The sequence below is a fragment of the Bos javanicus genome, chromosome 5, assembly GCF_032452875.1.
Source record: "Bos javanicus breed banteng chromosome 5, ARS-OSU_banteng_1.0, whole genome shotgun sequence".
Taxonomy (NCBI): Eukaryota; Metazoa; Chordata; class Mammalia; order Artiodactyla; family Bovidae; genus Bos; species Bos javanicus.
Genome location: NC_083872.1, coordinates 6,097,485 through 6,119,955, shown reverse-complemented (window position 1 = coordinate 6,119,955; position 22,471 = coordinate 6,097,485). Strand labels below are relative to the sequence as shown.

The 22,471-nt window shown below is 35.4% G+C and overlaps 1 protein-coding gene across 4 annotated transcripts in view; it reads left to right on the top strand.

The window, feature by feature from the left end:
* Positions 1-22,202, top strand: part of NAP1L1 (nucleosome assembly protein 1 like 1) — a 38,572-nt gene extending 16,370 nt beyond the window's left edge. Inside the window, exons 2-15 of one of the 4 annotated variants that reach the window (XM_061415555.1) lie at positions 2,094-2,179; positions 3,599-3,701; positions 10,418-10,559; positions 10,792-10,872; positions 11,561-11,689; positions 12,851-12,922; positions 13,717-13,856; positions 14,288-14,433; positions 14,528-14,547; positions 15,833-15,955; positions 16,702-16,731; positions 17,244-17,294; positions 18,255-18,325; positions 19,015-22,202. In XM_061415555.1, coding sequence (XP_061271539.1) covers positions 2,094-2,179; positions 3,599-3,701; positions 10,418-10,559; positions 10,792-10,872; positions 11,561-11,689; positions 12,851-12,922; positions 13,717-13,856; positions 14,288-14,433; positions 14,528-14,547; positions 15,833-15,955; positions 16,702-16,731; positions 17,244-17,294; positions 18,255-18,290 — 1,159 coding nt within the window. In that variant the 3' untranslated portion in view covers positions 18,291-18,325; positions 19,015-22,202. Of the gene's footprint in view, positions 1-2,093; positions 2,180-3,598; positions 3,702-10,417; positions 10,560-10,791; positions 10,873-11,560; positions 11,690-12,850; positions 12,923-13,716; positions 13,857-14,287; positions 14,434-14,527; positions 14,548-15,832; positions 15,956-16,701; positions 16,732-16,966; positions 17,122-17,243; positions 17,295-18,254 lie in introns of those variants that run through there. The other 3 variants (XM_061415557.1, XM_061415559.1, XM_061415558.1) reach the window with 3 other exon arrangements.
* Positions 22,203-22,471: the final 269 nt, after the last annotated feature.

The following is a 22,471-nucleotide window of genomic DNA, read 5'->3' as shown; positions in this document are numbered from 1 at the left end:
GGGTGGGTATTTGTTGTGAGAATCCCCAGTGTTAGAATGGTACTTTTTTCCTGGGCTGGTCACACAGGCCAGTGAAGAGTGTTTGGGGGGCTAACTTGGGAGAGGGCAGCTAGGGAGGAATGTCTGTATTCCGCATTCTAGTATGCTTCTCTCTGTGGTCCTCTAGTCTGACCTCAGTTCCCTTTCCAAAGCAGAACGTCTTCTGCTAGAGAGAGCATCCTAAGATTTATCAGTTTGCTTATCCTCCCTGTTTTATCAACCTTCACCACCAAGCCCTAGTTCTTTAAAGACACTGTAGGCTGGTTCTCAGCTCTACTACTATGGACTTAGATTTCAGTTGTCCGTAAATTTGTTGGCTCTTATTTCCCTGTCCTTCCGTATTTGTTTTAAAACTTCTTTATCATAATCTTAGTGGAGATTTTAGAAGGATTAAGATCAGTTGAGTATGTGCAATCTGCCATCTAGCCTTCATTTTGTTTTAACGAAAAAAGAAAGAAATTGGTTGTGATAGCTTGATTCTGCCCTACCCCCTCCCACTCCATTATTTACTGTGGGATGCTTGTGAGCTCTTAGCAGGGTAGGAGGAGAGAGGATCCTTGTTCTTCACAGCAGGAGTCAGCAGACTCTGTAAAGGATCTGATCATAAATATTGTAGGCATTTTGGGCCATGTGGTCTGTGTTGCAGCTCTTCAGCTCTGTTATAGTGCCACCAGGGAAGTTGGGCTGTGTGAGAGAAACCATAGACAGTAAATAAATAAATGTGGCTGTGTTCCAGTAAAACTTTATTTAAAGAGTAGAAATGGGCTGGATTTGGCCATATGACAGTTTGTGGACTCTTGTTTTAAAGCTTTAAGGTTTAGATGTTCAATAAGTGATTGAATGAGACGACACCTGGGGGAAGAACTGTTCCACATTATCTTTAGATAGTGACCTTAGCTCTAAATATGCTTAATTTTATAATAAAAGATACTCCCAAAATAATCTGTGTTGCTTCTGATGAGAAGACTGCTTTTTTCCCCCTTAGTTGACAGAAACAGATTTTTGTAGAATACGGTTGACCTTTTCTGTAGTTGTTACTGTATGAAAATTAGGTCATATTTGTTCCTATGTGCAAATTAAGTTTTCAAATGCTTTTTTAAGATATGAAAGCAGCTGATTTTCTAAACCAAATACTAAAATGTAGAATTACATAAGAAATTGTATGATGATCTTTATATTGACTTAGATATCCCTGTTTTAATACTGATTGTAATATCATGTTCAAAAACTAGAATTTTAAGATGAAATTGGAAGGATATTGTTACTTTCTCCTAGTTTTACTCTGAGCATGAAGTAGACTCAGATCTTCCCCTTAACTTTTACTGTTCTTCCTCATCTCCACTATGAAGTAAAGAAAAAGGAAAGTCCAAAGACAGATACAGGCTTATGTGGTTGTTCTACAGCTAAGAGAGATTGAGGAGCCTTTTGTTTTTCCAGACTCCTTTATTTATTCTTAGCTGGAGACGTCTTCTCCAGGATGCCTCGTGGTCCGACATGGCTGCTGGAACTAGCCATTATATCCCTGTTGTAGGAGAGAGCAATACCAAAACAGCCTCAGCTGTTCACCATCCGATTAAGGAGGATGGTAAATTCTGCATTGCTTCTCCTTTTTATCTCACTGCCAGAATTTGGTTATATAGCCACATCTATCTGAAAGGTAGGCTGGAATACGTAGACTTGTTAGATTGATGTATTACCATCGCGTATAAAATCAAGAGTGCTGTTACTAGGAAGAGTGAAATCAGTAGATATTGAGTTGGAAGCACGTACTTTCTGATGTTATATTCTCTGAATCACAACCCATCAAACCACATTTTTAGCTTAAAGTATAAACTTTATATTTGAAAAGCTTTTAAATGAAATATTAAGTACTTCCAATTTTTACTTATTTACATATGAAGTTTGAAAACTGGATTATCTTTTAGATTTCTTGTTTCATATTTTTGAAAGAGGCATATTAACCTAGAAAATGAATTGAAGTTTTCTATAATTTTTTTTTTTTTTTTTGGGTAATTGGTACATTTGAACCTTGGTGTGATACTATAATATTATAGCAAAGAACAGTCTGAACTTGATCAAGATTTGGATGATGTTGAAGAAGTAGAAGAAGAAGAAACTGGTGAAGAAACAAAAATCAAAGGTATTATTTTAAATTACTTCAGGAGCCAGTGATTGCTGGCTCACATCTTATACAGGACAGTAATAAACGCCATTCTCTTTGAATACCTGTCCACCTTCCTGATTAGCCACACCCACAGCAGCAGTTTTGCGTGTGAATGTATGTTTGGGATGGGGAGGGAGAAATGGAAAGGAAGAGGGAGATGGAGGTGGAGTGAGGGAGATGGAGGTGGAGTGAGGGAGGAAGGTATGGATCTGCTGACCCATCAGCGGTCACTGTGGCCCTCTACTGTTGGTTTGACATCATGTCTTGTCAAACAGTTGCCTATGAGTTTTATCTGAATTTAGAAGTGTCTTAGGTAGTGGTAGGAGTTGTTGGTAGTGGTGCTTCTAAACATTAGCTTAGACTTGAAAAGGTTTAACGTGTAGAAAATATGTTGTATGTATGTCTGTCTTTTTTTAATTCTTTCTAACCAACCAAAAAAAGAACATTTATTAAATGTAGACAAAAATCACTCAACATTTTCTTTAGCGATTTATTTTTAAAAGGGGTAATAATGGTTAGTGGGGAATTATACTGCTTTAGGGTATAAAGGGGCAAGAATATCAAGGTACCAGATGACTTGACTTCCATTTTTAGGCCAGAATGAGGTTTATTGTGAAAAGACTACTGAACTAATGATACAGGACTGTATCTTTATGGCCATATTGGTACTTCTAAAAGTATGTTGGTTATCACAACTGTATATCATTGAAGAATCAAATTACTATTAGAAGTAAATTGATCTTTAAAGACATAAACTGGGAAAATTGATGCAATTTTTTTATAAAGTCTGTATTGACAGAGCAGATGAGATAGCAGAATAGTTTTGCACAAATGTAGCTTATTTTTGGATGGAGTGTAATTTTTAGAGGCCATTAACCGAATTTTGTTTGGCTTTAGTTACAGCCTTTGACCGTCTCAACTGTTAACTCAGTTCAGGTGCACATAAGCACATGCACAGGCTCAAGGAATCATTCAGGTCATTCATTTGACCATCTTTCTCCCAGGCTTGAAAGGGTCACTGTTTTTGCAGTTTTCTTATGTGTTGTCTGACTTCAAAGGGTTATCAAAGATCACAGATAGGCATCTGGATGAATCTTTGAACTTCTCAAAACACAAGGTGGGTAAAACACATAGGAAGAGAAAGGATAGTGTTCAGAATAGTTGTGGCAGTGGCCTTGAGAAGTGGTGGCCTTAGACATCTTTAGGAACCTGAACTTGTTCTGTACGCTAGATTTTCCTAGAGTGAATTTTCCTTACCTTGCTGTTCGTCTCTACTCATACCAGAGATTTATGGGCTAGTCAGGAAAGCTTCATGATTGGATTGCCCTATTAAAATAGCATAATACATTTTCATAAAATCCTTCTTTCGATGCCCTTTTGTTTTTTTTTTTAAAGCGCGTCAGCTGACTGTTCAGATGATGCAAAATCCTCAGATTCTTGCAGCCCTTCAAGAAAGACTTGATGGTCTGGTAGAAACACCAACAGGATACATTGAAAGGTACACGTTCTTCTTTTTCATAGTCTGTCTTTCTATAATCAGCATTGCAGGTGAATATTTTTAAGGTCATCTGGGACTTAATGTATGTCACAGTGGAAAAGCTAATGTTCATTATAGGATTATTGGGAGTTTAAAATTTTGCTAAGTACCAATTTAGAGTTGGTCTTTTAAAGTTTATTTTGGTTCATCTCCATAGGAAGTATATGAATCTTAAATCATCCCTGAGATTTGTTTAGAGATTTGTTAGAAATGCAGAGAATTAGCAGAAATACAGACTTCTTATTTATTTCATTGGTGATAAAAGTCATTAGTAATAACCCAAGTATCTTATTCTGCCTCTGATATTTTTTACACAACTTTGACTTTAAGATCTGCCCACGTTGCTGTCTCTCTGTACCTTAGTCAGTAGTTTCTCTGTGTTCCCTGGCTGTCTGTGATGTTCGTCCACCATGCTTCACTGTATGCTTTTTCTTTGACGGCCATCTGGATTGTCTCCAAGCTCCATCATCACAGATTCCATTGTGATGGTCATCCTGGTGCATGTCCTCTTAAGGGGTTGTGTGAGAGTTTCTTTGGAGTATGTACTTCTCGGGGGATTGATAGTTATAGGATATGCAAGCCTTCAGTACTTCCAGGATATGTGAAGGTTGATTTAGCTTTGTGTCCTTGCCAGCAGTTGGCATCATTCAGCCTTATAGTTTTTGTCTTTACCAGCCTAAAGAGACGCAGGCTCCTTTTGTTTATTTGTATTTTCTGATTTTTAATGAATTGACGTTCTTTGCATGATAATTGGGAGTGAGCCTTTTAGGTTGCTCATTTGTACCCTTTGGCCCATTCACTTGTGGGGGTTTACTGTCTTTTTCTTGTTTTGTAGGAGTTCTTATGTGTTCTGGATTTTAATCCTTTCTCAGTTTTAGACTTTGTAACTAATTTTTGTGTCATTTCTATTAATTTTGTCCATGGTGTCCTCCATTAAATCCTTAATTTTTATGTTCATTAACTGTTTTACCTACGTCTTATTCTTTTGAAGATGTATTTTCCTTGCTCCTACGTTTCCTATTGACTTGATTCGTTTTATCTTCTACCTTTAGACCTTGAATCCTTCTAGAGATCACCTTTCTGTTTCTTAGTAAGTTTTTATAGCGCTTCACTCCACGGTTCCTTCTTTCCCATTTATGTTGCCACCTTTATCACACATCAGATCCTTCTAAGCGCCTTTGTCTCTGAGCAGCACTCCTCTCTTGCAGCAGCGGTCTTCGTTGTTTCTGCCTGTTCTTCTGCCATTGTCCCACTTACTGACTCTGGCTTTAGAGTATGTCTTCATATCTGACAGTTGCTTTCTCCTACCATCTCTCACCCATCATGGAACACACTCTTAGGATTGATCTTACCATCTGTAGCCCGTTAGCCCATGTATGGTTGAGGGTGAGTTTATTAGGGTTTTCTTAAAGAACAAACAGAACCCCCAAAATAAAGCAACTACAATTTTGATAGGAATTCCACTATCTTTTTGGTATTAAATTGTCTCATCCATGTCCTTGTATTTATTCAGATCGTATTCTGTATTTTATTACGAAGTGTTCTTAGTTTGTATTGTTATTGTGACTGTTATTTTTTACTGTATTTTCTCTTTGACTTTTTTTTCCCGACTCTTGATTTTGTATTCAGTGTACATGTATGTGTACTGTGCTTAGTCGCTGAGTCATATCCAACTCTTTCATGACCCCATGCACTGAGTCCCTCAGGCTGGTCGCAAGAATTCTGGAGTGGGCTGCCATTTGAGTTGTTCATGATACAGGAGTGCTATTGATTAGTATTAAAGTTGATTTTGTGTCCAGAAACCTTGCTATTCTTGTTGTATAGTAATTTGTTCTTTTATTTTTCCCATAGCCCCAAAGTCTCATCTGCAAACAAGGGCAGTTTTAATTCTCATCTTCCACATTATATCACACTCCATGGTAATTTTTCTTTCTTGATAACATTGGCTAGGACTTTCAATATTGTGTTAAGCATTAGCATCAAAAATGAGCATTCTAATCTTTACCAGAATTGAATGTATAATCTCTTCACTAATTTGGTATCTATTGGTGATTTTTTAGGGGTCTTCTTGTCCTTTTTAGATTCTGATGATCTTTTGACTTTTTCTTTGAATTTACTAATTATATATTAAATATATACTTTTGGAAATATGAGTTGGGTACTTAGGGTGGGTAGTTACCTTATTCACTAGTGGAAAGAGCTTACGTGTGCTGGTAAACTAATGTCTTCAGTTTCTCTTTTGTCAATTGTGGAGTTTTATTTTCTAAAAAATATACATTTTATCTAGGTGTAAAATTTATTAGTATACAGTTCGTACTTTTAAAAAATCTAATTGTCCCTTCCGTATTCTGTACTTTGTATCTTCATTAGTTTTTCCAGTTGTCTCAGTCTTAATGTTTTTAAGAACAGGCTTTGATTTTCCATTTTCATATATTTTTGCTGCTTTTTCCCCCCTTGCCTTTAACATTATTTCCTTATTTGGGTTTGCTCTATTCCTCTTTCCAGTTTCTTGATTGCATGTTTAGTTCAAAAAACCTTTAACAGCTATAAAACTTTCTATAAATGTTATGGGTATGTTCAGTGTGAAGATCTATATGCCCAAGCTTAGGCATATTAGTTGTACTGTTCAGATTCTCTTTATTTCTGGTTATTGATTAATGCTTTATCAGTTTCTGGGATAGATGTGTAAAAAATGTTCATTCACTTAATTTACCTCTCTCTTATTATAGTAAAATAGCTTATAATCTAATAGCTTTATTTACCCTTATTGATCTCTTAAATTCACCGATAATGTACTTCCTGTAGGCTTCTGTTTTTTTTCCTTCTAGGCAACAGTAAATTTTACCAATTTTTAATTCACCTATACCTTATGTGACATCTCCTGGATTTTTTTTTTTTACTTCCTCAAAATTATTTTTAATGAATATGAGTGTCTGTGGCATATTTCTGGAAGCCTCTTAGGCAATTTTTATTTTACTTTCATATCTGAAATTTTGCTTGGTCTTCATATCTGAAAATTTTAGGTTCAAAGTCTTAAATATCACTTCATGTTTTTTTCTTCTATATTATAGGTTCAGAGTCTTAAATATCACTTCATTTTTTTTCTTCTATATTGTAGGTTCAGAGTCTTAAATATCACTTCATTTTTTTTCTTCTATATTGTATATTCTTGTTTCCTTTGAAGCCTGATGTCACTTTGATTCCTTTTCCTTTATAGTTTGCTTTTTTCATTAATACCTTTAGAATGTACTTGTCTTTGATAGTTATATGTCTCAGTAACGTCTCAGTGCTTTGAGTAAGGATTTTCATATTTCTTTAACTCTGAGAAATTTATTATACACATTGCTTCAGATAATCTACCTTCCTTCTCTTTTTCAACTGTTAACATTTATCATCCATGTCTCCATATCTTCTAGCTTTTCTGTCTTTACCACTGCCTGTCTGAGAGCTTTTAAATCTCATGGATTTTTTTCCTTCAGTTGAACCTCTATTGTTTATCCTATTTGTTGGTTGTTTTAGTTACTGTATTTCTAATACTTAGTATTCCCACCTTGTTTTACAGTTCTTGGTCTTGTTTCATAGTATCTATCCTCCTTCATCCCTTTAAATATATTTACATTCTTGTTTAAATTCTTCATGTGTCTAATAATGCTTTAGATGCTAAATAGTTGGTTCTTGCGTAGTACTCAGGAACCATCTAGTTATTCTGATCTTATTTCTTTGGCTCACTGGGTGATATCAGTTACTCCTGTGAGTATCGAGGGAGGGTTGGCGGTTAGACTTTGGTTTTGACAGTCTCATGGGGTTTAGAGAGAGAGGGGACAGGATGAGCTTGAAGAGAGCTCCCGTCACCTCAGTCTCATGGGGTTTAGAGAGAGAGGGGACAGGATGAGCCTGAGGAGAGCCCAGTCACATCAGTGTCATGGGGTTTAGAGAGAGAGGGGGCAGGATGAGCCTGAGGAGAGCCCAGTCACCTCAGTCTCATGGGGTTTAGAGAGAGAGGGGACAGGATGAGCCTGAGGAGAGCCCAGTCACCTCAGTCTCATGGGGTTTAGAGAGAGAGGGGACAGGATGAGCCTGAGGAGAGCCCAGTCAAATCAGTGTCATGGGGTTTAGAGAGAGAGGGGACAGGATGAGCCTGAGGAGAGCCCAGTCACCTCAGTCTCATGGGGTTTAGAGAGAGAGGGGGCAGGATGAGCCTGAGGAGAGCCCAGTCACCTCAGTCTCATGGGGTTTAGAGAGAGAGGGGGCAGGATGAGCCTGAGGAGAGCTCCAGTCACCTCAGACTGTGGGCTGGCAATTGCAGACAGTTTCTTGGGAGGAAGCAGTCTACTTTGGTTGTAATTGTTGCTCCTGGATTGGAGTTGGGGGAAGAGTGAGTGCTTACGGCTCTGAGCACGTCCAGCTTTCATCAGCTCTTTGTGTTATCATAAGAACTGGGTTCTCTGAAGGGTGAAGGGGACTGCAATGAGCGTTGAAAGCAGATGGCAGTACTTAAAAGCTTTGCTGCACAAAAGTTTTCTTCCAGCTTGACCTCACCGTTAGTTACCTACTCTGGTTATCACCACCACCCATCCCTGTCTTTGAAGTTGCAGTCCGCTCACCCTGTCTGTACCAGTTAAAGGCAGCCTGCGGTCTTCAGAATTTGCTCATGGGATGTGTGTGCGTGTGAGTGTGTGTGTCTCAATTTGCTCACGGTGTGTGTGTGTGTGTGGCTCCATAAAGTTTCTAGGATTGGTGGTCTTTTTTTTTTTTTTTTTGGACATGAAGTTGAGGGTAAAGCTAGGTGACCAAGTTCTTTGACCGCCTTGACAGAACATTTTACTTTCAAGGATAAGAAATAAAACTTGATACTTGAGGTTTTTGTTTTTTGTTTGTTTTACTTACCTTAAGTGGCTAAATAGGAGACTTAATTTGATTACAACAATATGTCTATGGCAGAAAATTTTTTTTTTTAGCTTTTGATTTTTTTATTGGAGAATTGATGATTGTGCTGTGACAGTTTCGGGTTGACAGTCGAGGGACTCAGCCATACATTTACATGTATCCATTCTCTCCCAAATTCTCCTCTCATCCAGGCTCCACATAACATTGAACAGAGTTCCCTGTGATACAGAGTAGATCCTTGTTGGCTATCTATTTTAAACCTAGCTATATGTACGTGTCGATCCCAAATTTGCTAACTCTCCTTTCCCCTCATGCTTTCCTTCCTCTCTGACAACCATAAGTTCATTCTCTGTGAGTCTGTTCTGTGAATAAGTTCATTTGTATCATTTCTTTTTAGATTTTACTATAAGGGATGTCATACAATATTTCCTCTTCTATTTTACTTACTTCACCCAGTATATCAATCTCTAGGTCCATTCGTTATGGCAGGAAATTCTAACTTGGATTTTGGATGTGTTGTACAAACTGCCTGAGTGAATGTTTTTTGGATTTTAGAGGGATTCATAAGTTCAGTAATTTTTTGAGGGGCTCATAAACTAAGTGTGTATATTCTTTTTTTTTTTTAATCTATGTCGCATAGTGGATCATATGAATTATACTTCAGGAAAGCTGTTATTTTAAGAACCCCCCTCCCCTCTTCATAAAATACTATGTACTTATTTAATGTAATTTCAAATTCCAAATTAAATATTGAGAGTAAAAAAAAAATAATGCTGTAGGATACCATTCTTTTTCCAGAAAGAGATATGGTCCCCTCTTTTACTGTAATAATAATAGACACAGGTGAGATATGCAGTTGACCCTTGAATAAGGAGCTAATCAGTGTATAACTTTATACATAGTGTATAACAGTATATAAAGAGTCGCCCTTTGTATCTGATTCCTCCATCTCCACGGATTCAACCAGCCACATACTGTATAGTACTGTAGTATTCACTACTGAAAAATGTCTGCATATAAGTGATTCAAACCTGTGTTCAAGGGTCAACTGTACATACTTTATTTGTGTTTATTCACTGATTTTGGCAAGCCTTGTGGCCTGTGGGATCTTAGTTCCCTGACCAGGAATCAAACCTGTGTCCCCTGCAGTGGAAGCTCAGAGTCCTAACCACTGGACTGCCAGGGAATTCCCTCAGTTCATATTTTAAAAAATAATTCAGGTTATCAGGATAGTCAGTTCATGACTTTTTAACTGTATGAGATAGACTGTTTCACACCTGAGATACCAGCACTGACAAGCTCAGTGCTAAGGTGTGATTACAATGAAAGATTTAGGATTTGTGATACAATTTACATTTTCTTACAGTTTAAATTTGCTACCTGGTTAAATTTGCTCTTTTGAAATGCTTAATGGTCATGAGGTCTATATTTGAATGTACCTTTTGCTTCAAATAGGAAACCTGTCATTCACTAAAGGCTTCCCAGGTGGCTTAGTGGTAAAGAATCTGCCTGCTCATTCAGGAGACCCAGGTTCGATCCCTGAGCTGGGAAGATCCCCAGAGGAGGAAATGACAACCCATTCCAGTATTTTTGCCAGGAGAGTCCATCCTACAGGCAGAGGAGCCTGGCAGGCTGCAGTCCATGGGGTCACAAAGAATTGGACATGAATGAGCATGCATGTTGCTAACTATGAGTGTCATTCACTAACTTTTATGCATCAATTTCAATATGACAAAAGTGACTTGTGTTTTACTGTGATGCTGTATAATTGGTATTTTCTAACCTTTCAGCTTGCCTAGGGTAGTTAAAAGACGAGTGAATGCTCTCAAAAACCTTCAAGTTAAATGTGCACAGATAGAAGCCAAATTCTATGAGGAAGTTCATGATCTTGAAAGAAAGTATGCTGTTCTTTATCAGCCTCTGTTTGATAAGGTAATGTTTTCTAATACTTTATCTAAAGTTCAAGTAGATAATAAAGCTTTGAAAATATAAACAAACTTTTGTTAGACCTCTCAGCAAAATGGTTATTAAAGATATTTGGGGAAATTATCAATAATAACAATTCAGCTTGTAGTATGAAGTCATTAAATCTATGAGTGTTAATGAGACACAATTTTTAGCTTGGATGCCAGAGTTTTTATGCAATTTTTTTTAATCGTTTCAGCGATTTGAGATCATTAATGCCATTTATGAACCTACAGAAGAAGAGTGTGAATGGAAACCAGATGAGGAAGATGAAATTTCGGTTGGTATTATTATCTTTAGTATGTTTTTATACTTTGGGAATATTTCTTTTATTGTGAGATGGATATGAGTGCAGATGAGCCACTGTTAGCCTGGCACTGTCTATACCCAAATTTACTTTTTCCTTGTATTTTTATAGTACTTAAAGTTTATAGATTTATATAAACTTTTACTTTGAACTTCCTGATGACATACAAAAGGATTCTTCCCATTTTTTGAGTGGAGGTGAAGGCTTCTAAGTGTCCTGCCCACCTTTATAGATGGCAGGGCTGTGACACAGATCCAGTGCCCTGTTAGGTGATCTCATTTCTCCAGTGTTCATATTTTAACCTTGATTAAGAGAATATATTTTAATTAAGAAAACCAGTGAGTGAGGCAGTAAACAAGGTTTATGTTTCTTTTGCTTTTTCTCTTTACTGTGCTTAATTCTTTTTATTCCATGAAGCTAAAATTTTTTTCTCTACATCTCATGGGTCCTAGTAGCTTTCTTTTGGGAGGGATATGGTATAGTGAATATTTATAGAAGTAAAGGTTTGCTGTGGGTACAGCATTGTTTACACAATTAGACTAGAATTTCTTTGGCTGAATGTTAGAATTAGTTGATGGTTTGTTGGGTCCTGAATGTAAAACATTTTATCAAGATGTCTAATCTAGGTATCCAGCATTCATTAATGCTGTCTTTTATTAAGGAGGAGCTAAAAGAAAAGGCCAAGGTTGAAGATGAGAAAAAGGATGAAGAAAAAGAAGATCCCAAGGGAATTCCTGAGTTTTGGTTGACCGTTTTTAAGAATGTTGACTTGCTCAGTGATATGGTTCAGGTAATTTTATTCATAAAACACCAGTTTACCTCAAAGAGTAAACCTGTGGAATTTAAATGACTGTGATGACTGGTTTCTGTATTGTTGACTTTTATAGAATGATTGCCTTTGAGGGGAAAAGAGTGCTCCAAGGCTTATGGGAATCTTAGTTCCCTGATGAGGGATCAAACCTTGGCCCTTGACAGTGGAAGCATAGAAGCCTAACCACTGGACTGCAAGGGAATGCCCATGATGGCTTTCTTTTGAAAGAGCTGTTATTGGTAGAAGGGGAATTGCAGCTTTGATTAATGTAATCAAATAAATTCATTTCCAAAAATTAAATAATGAAACAGTTTCTTACATAATTGCTCATTTCACTGTAATTCTCACATAGCCCTGTGCCTCTTGGTTTTAGATGGCAGAATATGGAGGTTATGGTGGGTTGTTTGATTGTCTGACCAGAGAGACTTTTTTTCACTCTGAAACTATTCCAAGGAATATTTGCATTGTCAAAGAACACTGTAAACATACGTGTGTGTGTGCGCGTGCGCGTGTGCGTGTGCATGCCCAGTTATATTTGAGTCTTTGGGACCCCATAGCCCACCAGGTTCCTCTGTCCATGGAATTTTCCAGGCAAGAATACTGGAGCAAGAAAGAATACCTTTCCCAGCTCCAGGGAATTCTTCCTGATCCAGGGCTTGAACCTTAGTCTTGTGTCTCCTACAATGATAAGCAAGTTCTTTACTTACCTATTTTAATAATTGTCCTTTTCTCTGGGAAACCAATATAGATGTCACCTTCGGGAAACTTTGCTTCTCCTAATCTGAATCATTTCTTGGGCCACTTTCATCTGCATTATTACTACCTTATGTTGTGATTGTTAATATCATGAAAAAGAAACTATCTCAAAACAATGACAGCTTATTGCATTTCTGTTTTTTAGCAAAGTAGTAAAGGAACAAGAAGCAGCTGGAAATGGTAGCAATTATGATCAGAAAACATTCTTAAACAGTATAAGGCATAAAACCTGGAGAGTAAATTTTAAGGTTCATAATTATACATAAAACTTCAATAAAATGTCTCGGTTGGTTAAATGCATATCGTCCAATAGAAGAACTCTAGTCTTAAAATGCCATTTAGATACTCGTTTTGATCTTTTTTTTTTTTTTTTTTAATTTAAAGGAACATGATGAGCCTATTCTGAAGCACTTGAAAGATATTAAAGTGAAGTTCTCAGATGCTGGTCAGCCTATGGTAAAAGAATCTTGAAATATTTCCAGTTTTGTAGCATTAGATGTTTACATAGTAGATCAATGGAACTTTCTAAAGAAAGGTGACATTCAACAATTAGACAAGGGAGTGAGAAGAAATTGAAAATGATATTTGGTACTTTGAATTGTTAGTCGGAATTAAAGTTTGCATGTTGATAGTTGTGATGCTGTATTTATTCCTTTTCCTCCCTCTGATAGTAAAAATCATCCATTTTTGATACTGAATTTAAAATGTATTAAAAATAACAGCAAAGTGAATAAGAAAATGCTTATTCTGTATTAAAAAACATGTGTCTAGAAAGTAAATAGAACAGAAGGTGTTAGAGGGTTCTTCCTTCTTCATTATGGAAGATGAGCCAACAGCTTTTCCCTGAAACCATCAGGATTATATGGAAAGCATGGGCAGAGTTGCTGTGAGCTGTAGCACATGCAGCATGTTCTATTACATGTGCTAAGGTTGGGCCTTTGCTCTGTCAGTCTAAGATTGAAAGTCCTCTCTGGGGAGATGGCGGGAAGAAGGGAGAGACTGTTCAGCTGTACCTAACCTATTTCATAAACATGTTACTAAACAGTGTAAGCTGAACTAAGTTTTGCTCAGTTTATTTGGTGCCATATATTGCTTTTAAGGTAATTTGGGATTTACGACTTTTTCCCAGAATAGGACTTTGTCACTTAAAATTTTGTTTATAGAAATCATACATTAAGCTTTATTTACTGAAGCATTGAAATTTTATCATGGAAAAATTTAATTTAATGTGTTTTTTTTTTTTTTTTAAGAGTTTTGTCTTAGAATTTCACTTTGAACCCAATGAATATTTCACAAATGAAGTGTTGACAAAGACATATAGGATGAGGTCAGAACCAGATGATTCTGATCCCTTTTCTTTTGATGGACCAGAAATTATGGGTTGTACAGGGTGAGTTTCATTTTAGTACTTTAATAGAATGCTACATCTATTTTTATTTTACTTACGATATGTGATACTATTTTCTACTGTGTCCGCTTGGTACACATACATAGTTTATCTCCAAATATTTCAGTAAGATGTTTTCTGAGAAGAGCTTAACCATTTTTGCAGGATTTTCCATGGACCATAATAGATATTTTTCCAAAGGAGTACACATTTGAATGTATTATATTGTGAGTTTGTGGTAATTATAAATATACTTATTGAAAAAATTTGTTTAGAAATAAAAATTTTCTCTCTATACTGCTACAGAAAGCAGCACAAATTTCCCCCTCTAAAATTGGAAAATAAAACATTTACTTAGAAAAATGTCAGCTTTCCAGCAATTGAAAGTAAATGCGTTAATTGTGATAGACATTCTTTTCCCTTTGTTTTGGAAGGTGCCAGATAGATTGGAAAAAAGGGAAGAATGTCACTTTGAAAACGATTAAGAAGAAGCAGAAACACAAGGGACGTGGGACAGTTCGTACTGTGACCAAAACAGTTTCTAATGACTCTTTCTTTAATTTTTTTGCCCCTCCTGAAGGTAAATAGCATTTTGCTTTGAGTATTTATGGTTGTTTTATTATGAGCTCTGTTTAACTTTTTACTCATTTGGATTTCTTTTCTCAATTTTGCAGTTCCTGAGAGTGGAGATCTGGTAAGCTGAATTGTTTATTTGTTGAATTGTTTACTGTATATAAAATTAAAGGACTGTATATATAAAATTAAAAGACTGGTTCTCAAATGTGAGGAGTGGGGAAGTGGCCACTAGTATTTTGTACTGAGGCTTTCTAATGCAGAGAAGAGGACCTTTACACATCTGAAAAATTACTCCTTTGAAAATGCTTTTGCTGCTTCCACTGAGAAATGGTGGGAGGCTAAAGATTTTCTTTTCTTTTGAGACTTGCAAGTACTGACGTGAGGGATTCAAGTTTTCAAACTATTAAGTTTTCTTCCTTATGGAAAATGGAGTGTATTAAGTCATTTATACTGTTTAGAAAACACTAATCACATTCTGCTTAGATTTTTTTTCTGTAGTTATTATTCCAGTAGAAATGTGGTTATTTTATATATGTTGATCATATAGCTGAAATGTGCTTGGCATGCAGCCTGGAATGAGGAACAGCCTTTAAGAAATCTGTATATGCAGTGTAGGCTAGACATGTTTTGAATTTGGCTTAAGTTTATTACCAAGTATTGATGGTAACAAAAGACAGTCTTGAGTAGTTACGGATAGAACATCTCTGTCTGCGATTAGAAGTTTTCCTTCAAAGTCTTCTCCCCTAACCCTTCAGTGTTTTGTTGTTGTTACTAGATGAGATTGTGTTGATGGATCGAAAATAAACATTCAGGATTTCACAGAATATTTACTCATTGTTTAGTATCACAGAATTGGAACTTTAGTCTTGTGGAATAATTTTAATTGTGAATAATGTCAGCAGCATTTCTATGCTGTGCTTTGCCATTAAGTAGTAATCCGAGACTGACTTAGTCTTTATCAAGTAGGACTTCATGACATTTGGCACTGCCCAGCTGCTTGGATAAGTCTCTTTCAGGAAGTATGAAGTGATCCTCTCCGGTCTATATTATGTGCCATATACATAATTTTATTTATAAGAGCCTGAGATCCTTCCTTTTATTCCATTCGGTGTTTTCAGTAATATCTTTAAAAGAAAATTGCAGTCATATAGCAAAGTTGCTATTGTAACTTTTAAACTAGAGGAAACTAAGCAATGATCAGTAGGCACACTGACCTAACATTCTCTTTTTATTAAAAACCTGTAAACCTAAGGCACATGTAGAAGACTATTTGACCATGCACACATGAGCTACTTTTAAATGTTTGAAGTTGAGAGTTTCTATGAATGATTTAAACTGAGCAGTCCCACATATGCCAAATTTAGTAAGTTATTACATTTTGTGGTTCTGTTTTTCCTTAACAGGATGATGATTCTGAAGCTATCCTCGCTGCAGACTTTGAAATTGGTCACTTTTTACGTGAGCGTATAATCCCAAGATCAGTGTTATACTTTACTGGAGAAGCTATTGAAGACGATGACGATGATGTGAGTGAATCTGAATCCTGCAGTGAATCCTTTGGTGAGGGTGTGGTAGTCAGAACTGGGGAGAGGTTTAATGAATAGATGGAGCTGTTAAAAAGCAAGACAGAATAATTCAAAATTAGGCTGATTACTTACATCCTTTTTGGTAACCTCTTTGGATTGTTTTAAACAGATTCTCTTAGAATCTGTGTGTTTGGTATATTGTAGTTTTATTTTCCTACTATTAGGAAGGCTACTTTGAAATAGTAAAACCTCAGTATGTTGGGTTAGTGTTGTAAATCCATTACATGTTTTTGACCAAACAAATCATAACCTTGGACATTTTTGAATTCTGATAAAAATCTTTATTAGAAAGCATGGAATTTTTATTTATAGAAATACAAAGTTACAACTTAAGGTAAAAATAGGTTGTTCTCCAATGTTTTGGACATCTTACTTGTTAAGTGGCAATCATTCCAATAGGCTTTAGGTCCTTTTACAGACAAGTAATATTTACAGTCATAGTTACCTGCTCACAGTTTACCCATGATTATCCTGTGTTCTTTATTTTTATTTTTTAAGTTGTCAAATTTAGATCATGGCACTGAGCTGGGCGACTCATGTAGCTATTGTCCTTGTTTTAATCAGTTGCCAAACGGAAGTATTTGTTCCTTTTTTTAGACATTAGTGGATACGGTGGTGGATATTAAGTAAATGCTACATTCAGATGTTAGCTTCATTCAAACGTCATCTTTTTTTCCCTTTTTTAGTATGATGAAGAAGGTGAAGAAGCGGATGAGGTAATGTTTACCAAATGAGCAAATAATTCTCTGTTTAACACATTGAGAAGCAATTGAGTGACTTATGTATTCCATTGGTACATTCATTATTCCATGATACGGGATAAAAACGTTTTTTTTGGAAAAACGTGGTTTTAGAATTCTACATCCAAGCAATGTATGTATGAGGTTTCAATAAATAAACTGCAAAACTCAGAACACTTTTTTTATTTCAAATAATTCTGTTCTGCTGCAGGGTTATCAGCTCTTTGAAGAAGTCAAAAGCTGCAGTAAACTTTTTCAACGTTGGCTGCAGTAAATCTTTTCAATAAAACCTGTCTGGATGTCTCAAGTTGTGTTGGGAAATTTTTCATATTAGAAGCTTTCAAATTAAATTGCATTGTCACCAAACTCTGTAATCATGAAAAATCTGTTGACTTATAGAGTAACTTGTATTAAGTTCTCCCTACATTATGAGCCATTCCTTCCTCCTGTGTACCTACTTCATGGATGCGTTTTGAACTTTAATATAGGAAGGGGAAGAAGAAGGAGATGAGGAAAATGATCCAGACTATGACCCAAAGGTGAGCAAAATTAGTGCTGTTTTCTGTTAAATTTAAGGCAGGCTAAATATGAATTGATGTTTCTGAATATAAAGTTTATTTTTGCCCATTAAAGCCTTTAATAAATCCTCACTGGCATTTCAACAGTACGTGTAATTTCAATGTACCTTTCCTAAGAAACTTTGATTTTTGGTTCTGACCTTACGGTTTTCATAGTTTCAGCCTAAATACCCCTAGGATTCTATTTTAATGGTGCCTTATCTTGGGCATTATTAAGCATTCAAAATTACTTAGGCTGGTGTTGTTTAGGATGTTTTCTCTTCTAAGGAAAGCTTGTAAACAGTTTTAAATCATCTGAATGCAGAAGTGCACAGAAACAGGAGAGCAGCGCTCTTAGGTTCTCCCAGTCGCCTCTTCTCCATACCCTAGTCTAGTCTTCCTGTTCCTAGGAAGGTGTCATATCAGGGTCAGGAAAGGACTTTATCCCCTACAAAATGCTGGGTGTTACCAGGATTCACTTGAAACTTCCAGGTTCTCTTTAATGCGTTTATTCATTTGCTTATGCTGTAAAATACCCAGAAGATGCTTTAACCTAGTCATCAGGTAAGAGAGGGTAGTTAAAAAATCAAATATTCTGACATGTCTGTATTGGTCTTAACAGCTAAATATGAATGAAATTAGTATTTTTGAAAGGCAGAAACAATTGGTAATATGACTTAAGATAATTTGGTTATTTTAAGATTATACTTTAATGTGTTTCACTTTATGGCGTTCATTCTACAGTGTAAAATCAGGACTTTGTTTTAGCATTTTTGTGACTAATATTTGAGTAATTTGCTATAATTACTATGCCATTTTTTAAAAATTTGGCAAAAATTTTGACAACATTGAGATAATGTGATAATTAAAATAATTAATTATTGAAAAAATTAACTGAAGCGGATAGAAAAAGATAGATTGACTGTTGTTTTCCTTTAACAGAAGGATCAAAACCCAGCAGAGTGCAAGCAGCAGTGAAGCAGGATGTATGAGGCCTGAGGATAACCTGCACTGTAATAGCCTAAACACAGCTATTATTTACTTACAGCCTTATGTTTTTGTATTTTCTTGGTAGACTCAGAAGTTTTTTTTAAAGGAAAGGAACTGATATTTTAAAGACCAAATTTGTTCTAATTAGCATTTTAACTAGTTTTTCTGCCAGCTGCATCGAGTGCACAGAATCTCTCACGCATGTTTGTCCGTTGCTATATAGTTTGGTTCTTCTTGGAGTATTTTTATCATGTAACTGTTAGATTAAAGCTATGAAAATGAACAGAACTGTGAAATGAACCAGATTTTTTTGTCTTGCTAAGTTTTTTCCTGAAGAACCAAAGTATTTTTTCATCTGGTTGAATGGGTTTAAGTTTGCTTGCAAGAGCTGTGCCTTTCATTACTTTGTTACAGAAATACAATGACTTGCATTAAGACAATTCATCGTTCAAAAAGCAAAACTTGTCAAGACAAGTATATGGTTAAGAATTTCCAGTAAGCCTACACCTGATAACTTAGATTAACAGGTTTTTGTATGTCAGGTGACACCATTTACTATAAGAAAAGCTTATTAACTAATAGTATGGTTATTGGTTATCTTAGGGAGGTGAATAAAACCTAGTATTTTCAGAAGTTATGCCTCATTATTTTTATTTTAATTGTACTTTTAAAATTTAACCTCCATTAATTAAGCATCTTTTCTTTGTGGTAGGATCTACCTTCTGCTTCCATGGAAAGGATGAATTTACATCATTTGACAAGCCTATTTCAAGTTTTTTGTTGTTTGTTTGTTTGCTCATTTTTGTTTTTGCATCCTAAAATAAAAATGTCATATAATTTTAGTTGTCAAAAGATAATGTCTTAATTTTGTACTAAGTCAGGTAGAAGCAGAGTCCCAGCTCAAATTATGTACCCAGTTTACCATATTACTGAAGAAAAGGGTGCCGAATTTGGAAGAGGTACTACTACATCTACTAATAAGAAAGTATTAAAAGAAAAAAAGACAAAAAAGTCTTAAGTGATTTAATGGTTTTCATAGAAAAAGTGAAAGGTTAAATTTCATTTCCTTTGGTCATAACTAGACTGAAGGCCCCAAGCCTCTACAGTTAATTCCAATTCTTAGTGCTTAAAGTGTGTCATTTACTTACCTTGCCTTTTGCTTTACTGTGTATTAAAATGGGTAGTACTGTTGACTTAACTACCTCACAGATGTGTTAAGGCGTATTAAGTTAAAAATTTTATGAAATATTTCTAAGTTGCATTAAAAGCTCAAAACTTTGGACCTGTTGTACCACAAGTATATGATATTCAGCATCTTAATTATACCAAGGCTTGATATGAATAGTTAACTGGTAAACCAAGTTTAAGAACCTTTATTCTGGATCCAGTCAGGCAACACTTGTAGATCTTTGTGTGGCTCCTGTTTCAACAGAAGTAGGTAATGAGCAGCTGTTTCAAGGGGTCCTAGCATTTTTTCCAGCTACTTTAATTTTTGACTATATTGTAGTTAATACTATAGATGTCATGGGACTAAAGTGGAAATAAGACCATTGTTAGAGGGGGAAAATGCCATTAAATTAGGGACTGTAGAGCCACATTTAAAATACCTCAGGCTAAATACTGTTAATTTTGGGGATGAATATTAAAGGTTTGACAGAGTGGACTAATTGGGTTGTAATTACAGGAAAGCCTAGAATTCCTGGTTTTAATAAAATTACATTGGGCTCATTTTTAGAGGTGATAAAGCGTCTGTTTTAAAAATTTAGTATTAAGGTCTTAGAATATAAACACATTTTGTTATTTGTATAGTACTATCCATTCCTCCTGAACTTTTAATTAACTACTGGAAATCCTTAACCAATTGCAGTAGTTTATAAAAAAATGCCATGAAAACACCTTCTGTTTGTCCTCTTTATTTTCAGAATGATTTTGCTTGTTTTAATTAGACATTCTGCACTGATTTTTTTTTTTTTTTTTGGTACCCATAGCTCATCTGAATACAGCCTTTTCTGAACTAAAAAATTTTAATCTGAAGATAGAATCCCATTTTTAATGAACTTAAAAGTAGCAGCAAAACCATTCCTTTAGGAAATAGCTGTTGCCAAAGTGAAGAGATAGATAACTATTTCTTGTTATATATCAAGGGGGAATACGGTCTGCAGAGGAGTTTTTTTTTTTTTTTTTAATAAAGTTGGAGATTCAAGGGATATCAGTGTTCATCAGTGCCATTTCTCCAGTTTCAAAATGGTTTTATTCCATTTTAGAAATTTGACATGTAATTTGAAATCCTTAATAAAATTTGCGTTTAATTTTATAAAATGTACTGGTGATATTTTGGGTCGTTTTTGAAAAAGAATGAGTATATATACTACTTTTTTAAAGAAGAGTGGAGATATTTTGAGTAGGCTATTCTGTGCTTAGGCCATGATGACCTGTAAAATTTGTAATTTTAAGAGCAACTTCCTAAGCCCTGCTAAGTGGAGTTTGTCACTGGAAGACTAGAACGGAAGGAATTTCATGTTCTGCAGATTATGCTCTCAGTTACTACAGATGTTTTTGAGGCCCTTTGAATTCTATCTTTACATTTTCAATTTATAGTTTTCTGTAGTCCAGGCTGTGACCAAAAAGTTCTCTCATTTCTTTCTAGAAATGGTAAAATCCCATACGAATACCTCCAAAGTAATACACTTAAGATTTTTTTCTATCTTTATGGTTACTCAAATATGGTAATAAGCAGAGAACAACAGTTCCATAAATTGATTAGCTTTTGGTTTAACACGGCTCTCTGAAAGTTACCTAGTTCACTGAAGCCGTATTAATATTTATGTGACGTAAAAATGTCTTAGTGTGAAATTGGCTTACATAGCAGTACTTTAAAAAAATGGGATTCTACCTCATTCCTTTATAACACATTTAATAGCGACACACAAACCTTAAAAGGACACGTTAGACTTGATAGAAATACTTTAATAATTCTGTGAACAGGTTAATGGTATTGGTTGGTAGATGATGAGGTCTTTAACTGAATTAACTTTATATTACTGCTGCTTGTAAAACATATGAATTTGTGGGTTATCTTGAGTCGTAGGCCATTCCCATCACTGAATAATAAAACTTTTGAATTATTGTTTGTGAAACCTCATCGTACCATGCAGAAATACTAAAATTATTCAGATATTCTTTGAATGCTTGGTTTTAGGGCTTGGTTTAGAATTTGAGTCCTATTTTTAATGAGTTAGTCTTATAAAAAATTTTAGACTTTATATTTTTGACTAAGTCAAGCCAAATGTTGTTTTAAATGTACAGAATTAATGGATAGTATAGAACAAGCATACATTTCTTTATAGGAACCTTAGGAAAAAGAAATCACATGCTAATGTAGTTTTTAATCTTCTGCACTGTATATATAATTGTGAACTGGATTTTGTTTTGAAAATACATGTTTATAATTTAGGTAGTTTGCTACTTAAAGCACTAAGTCTCTAATAGCTGAAAAGTAAATGTAAATGATAATGGTGAAATTAACATAGATATATATATAGTGGTGATTTTATATACTAGTTTAAAAATACAGATGCTAAAAATTTAACTTGGAGGAAAAGCCAAGTTCTTGGACTAATTAAGGTTTGCTTACTGACTTCAGAGAAATGGGAACATCTTTGTTGGGATGTGGAATTACTTTTAAGGATAAATGTTTATTAGAAAAATTGATGTATTCAGTTAATTATATTTTCAAAAATACAATATAAGCTGTATCTTTTGTTTCTTCAATTTGACATTATACTGTACTTTGTTTCTCAGCTTTTTAAAAATTTGAGGTATTGACGAGTTTTCTTAAGTGCGAAATAAATGAGAAATGGAGCTTAACAACTTAGCAACAATAAATTGCCAGCAGGAAATTAGTTGGTAATCATATTGCTTAATTTTCATATTGAAAAATGAGAGTTTTAGCTTTTGTAGAGTTTTATGACTTTGAAACTCAGCACCTCTAGCGTCCCACCTACCTGGCCTTGAGCAGGTGCGTTAGCCTTGAGCGCTGCTTTCTCCGCACTCTGCGGGCTTGCCGCCGCCTCTGCCTCTTGCATCCTGCTCACGGGTCATACCCAGCAGTGGGCTTGCGGAAGGTCCACTGCTGCTTTTGTTCCACTTCTGCCACCTTGGTTCTTCAG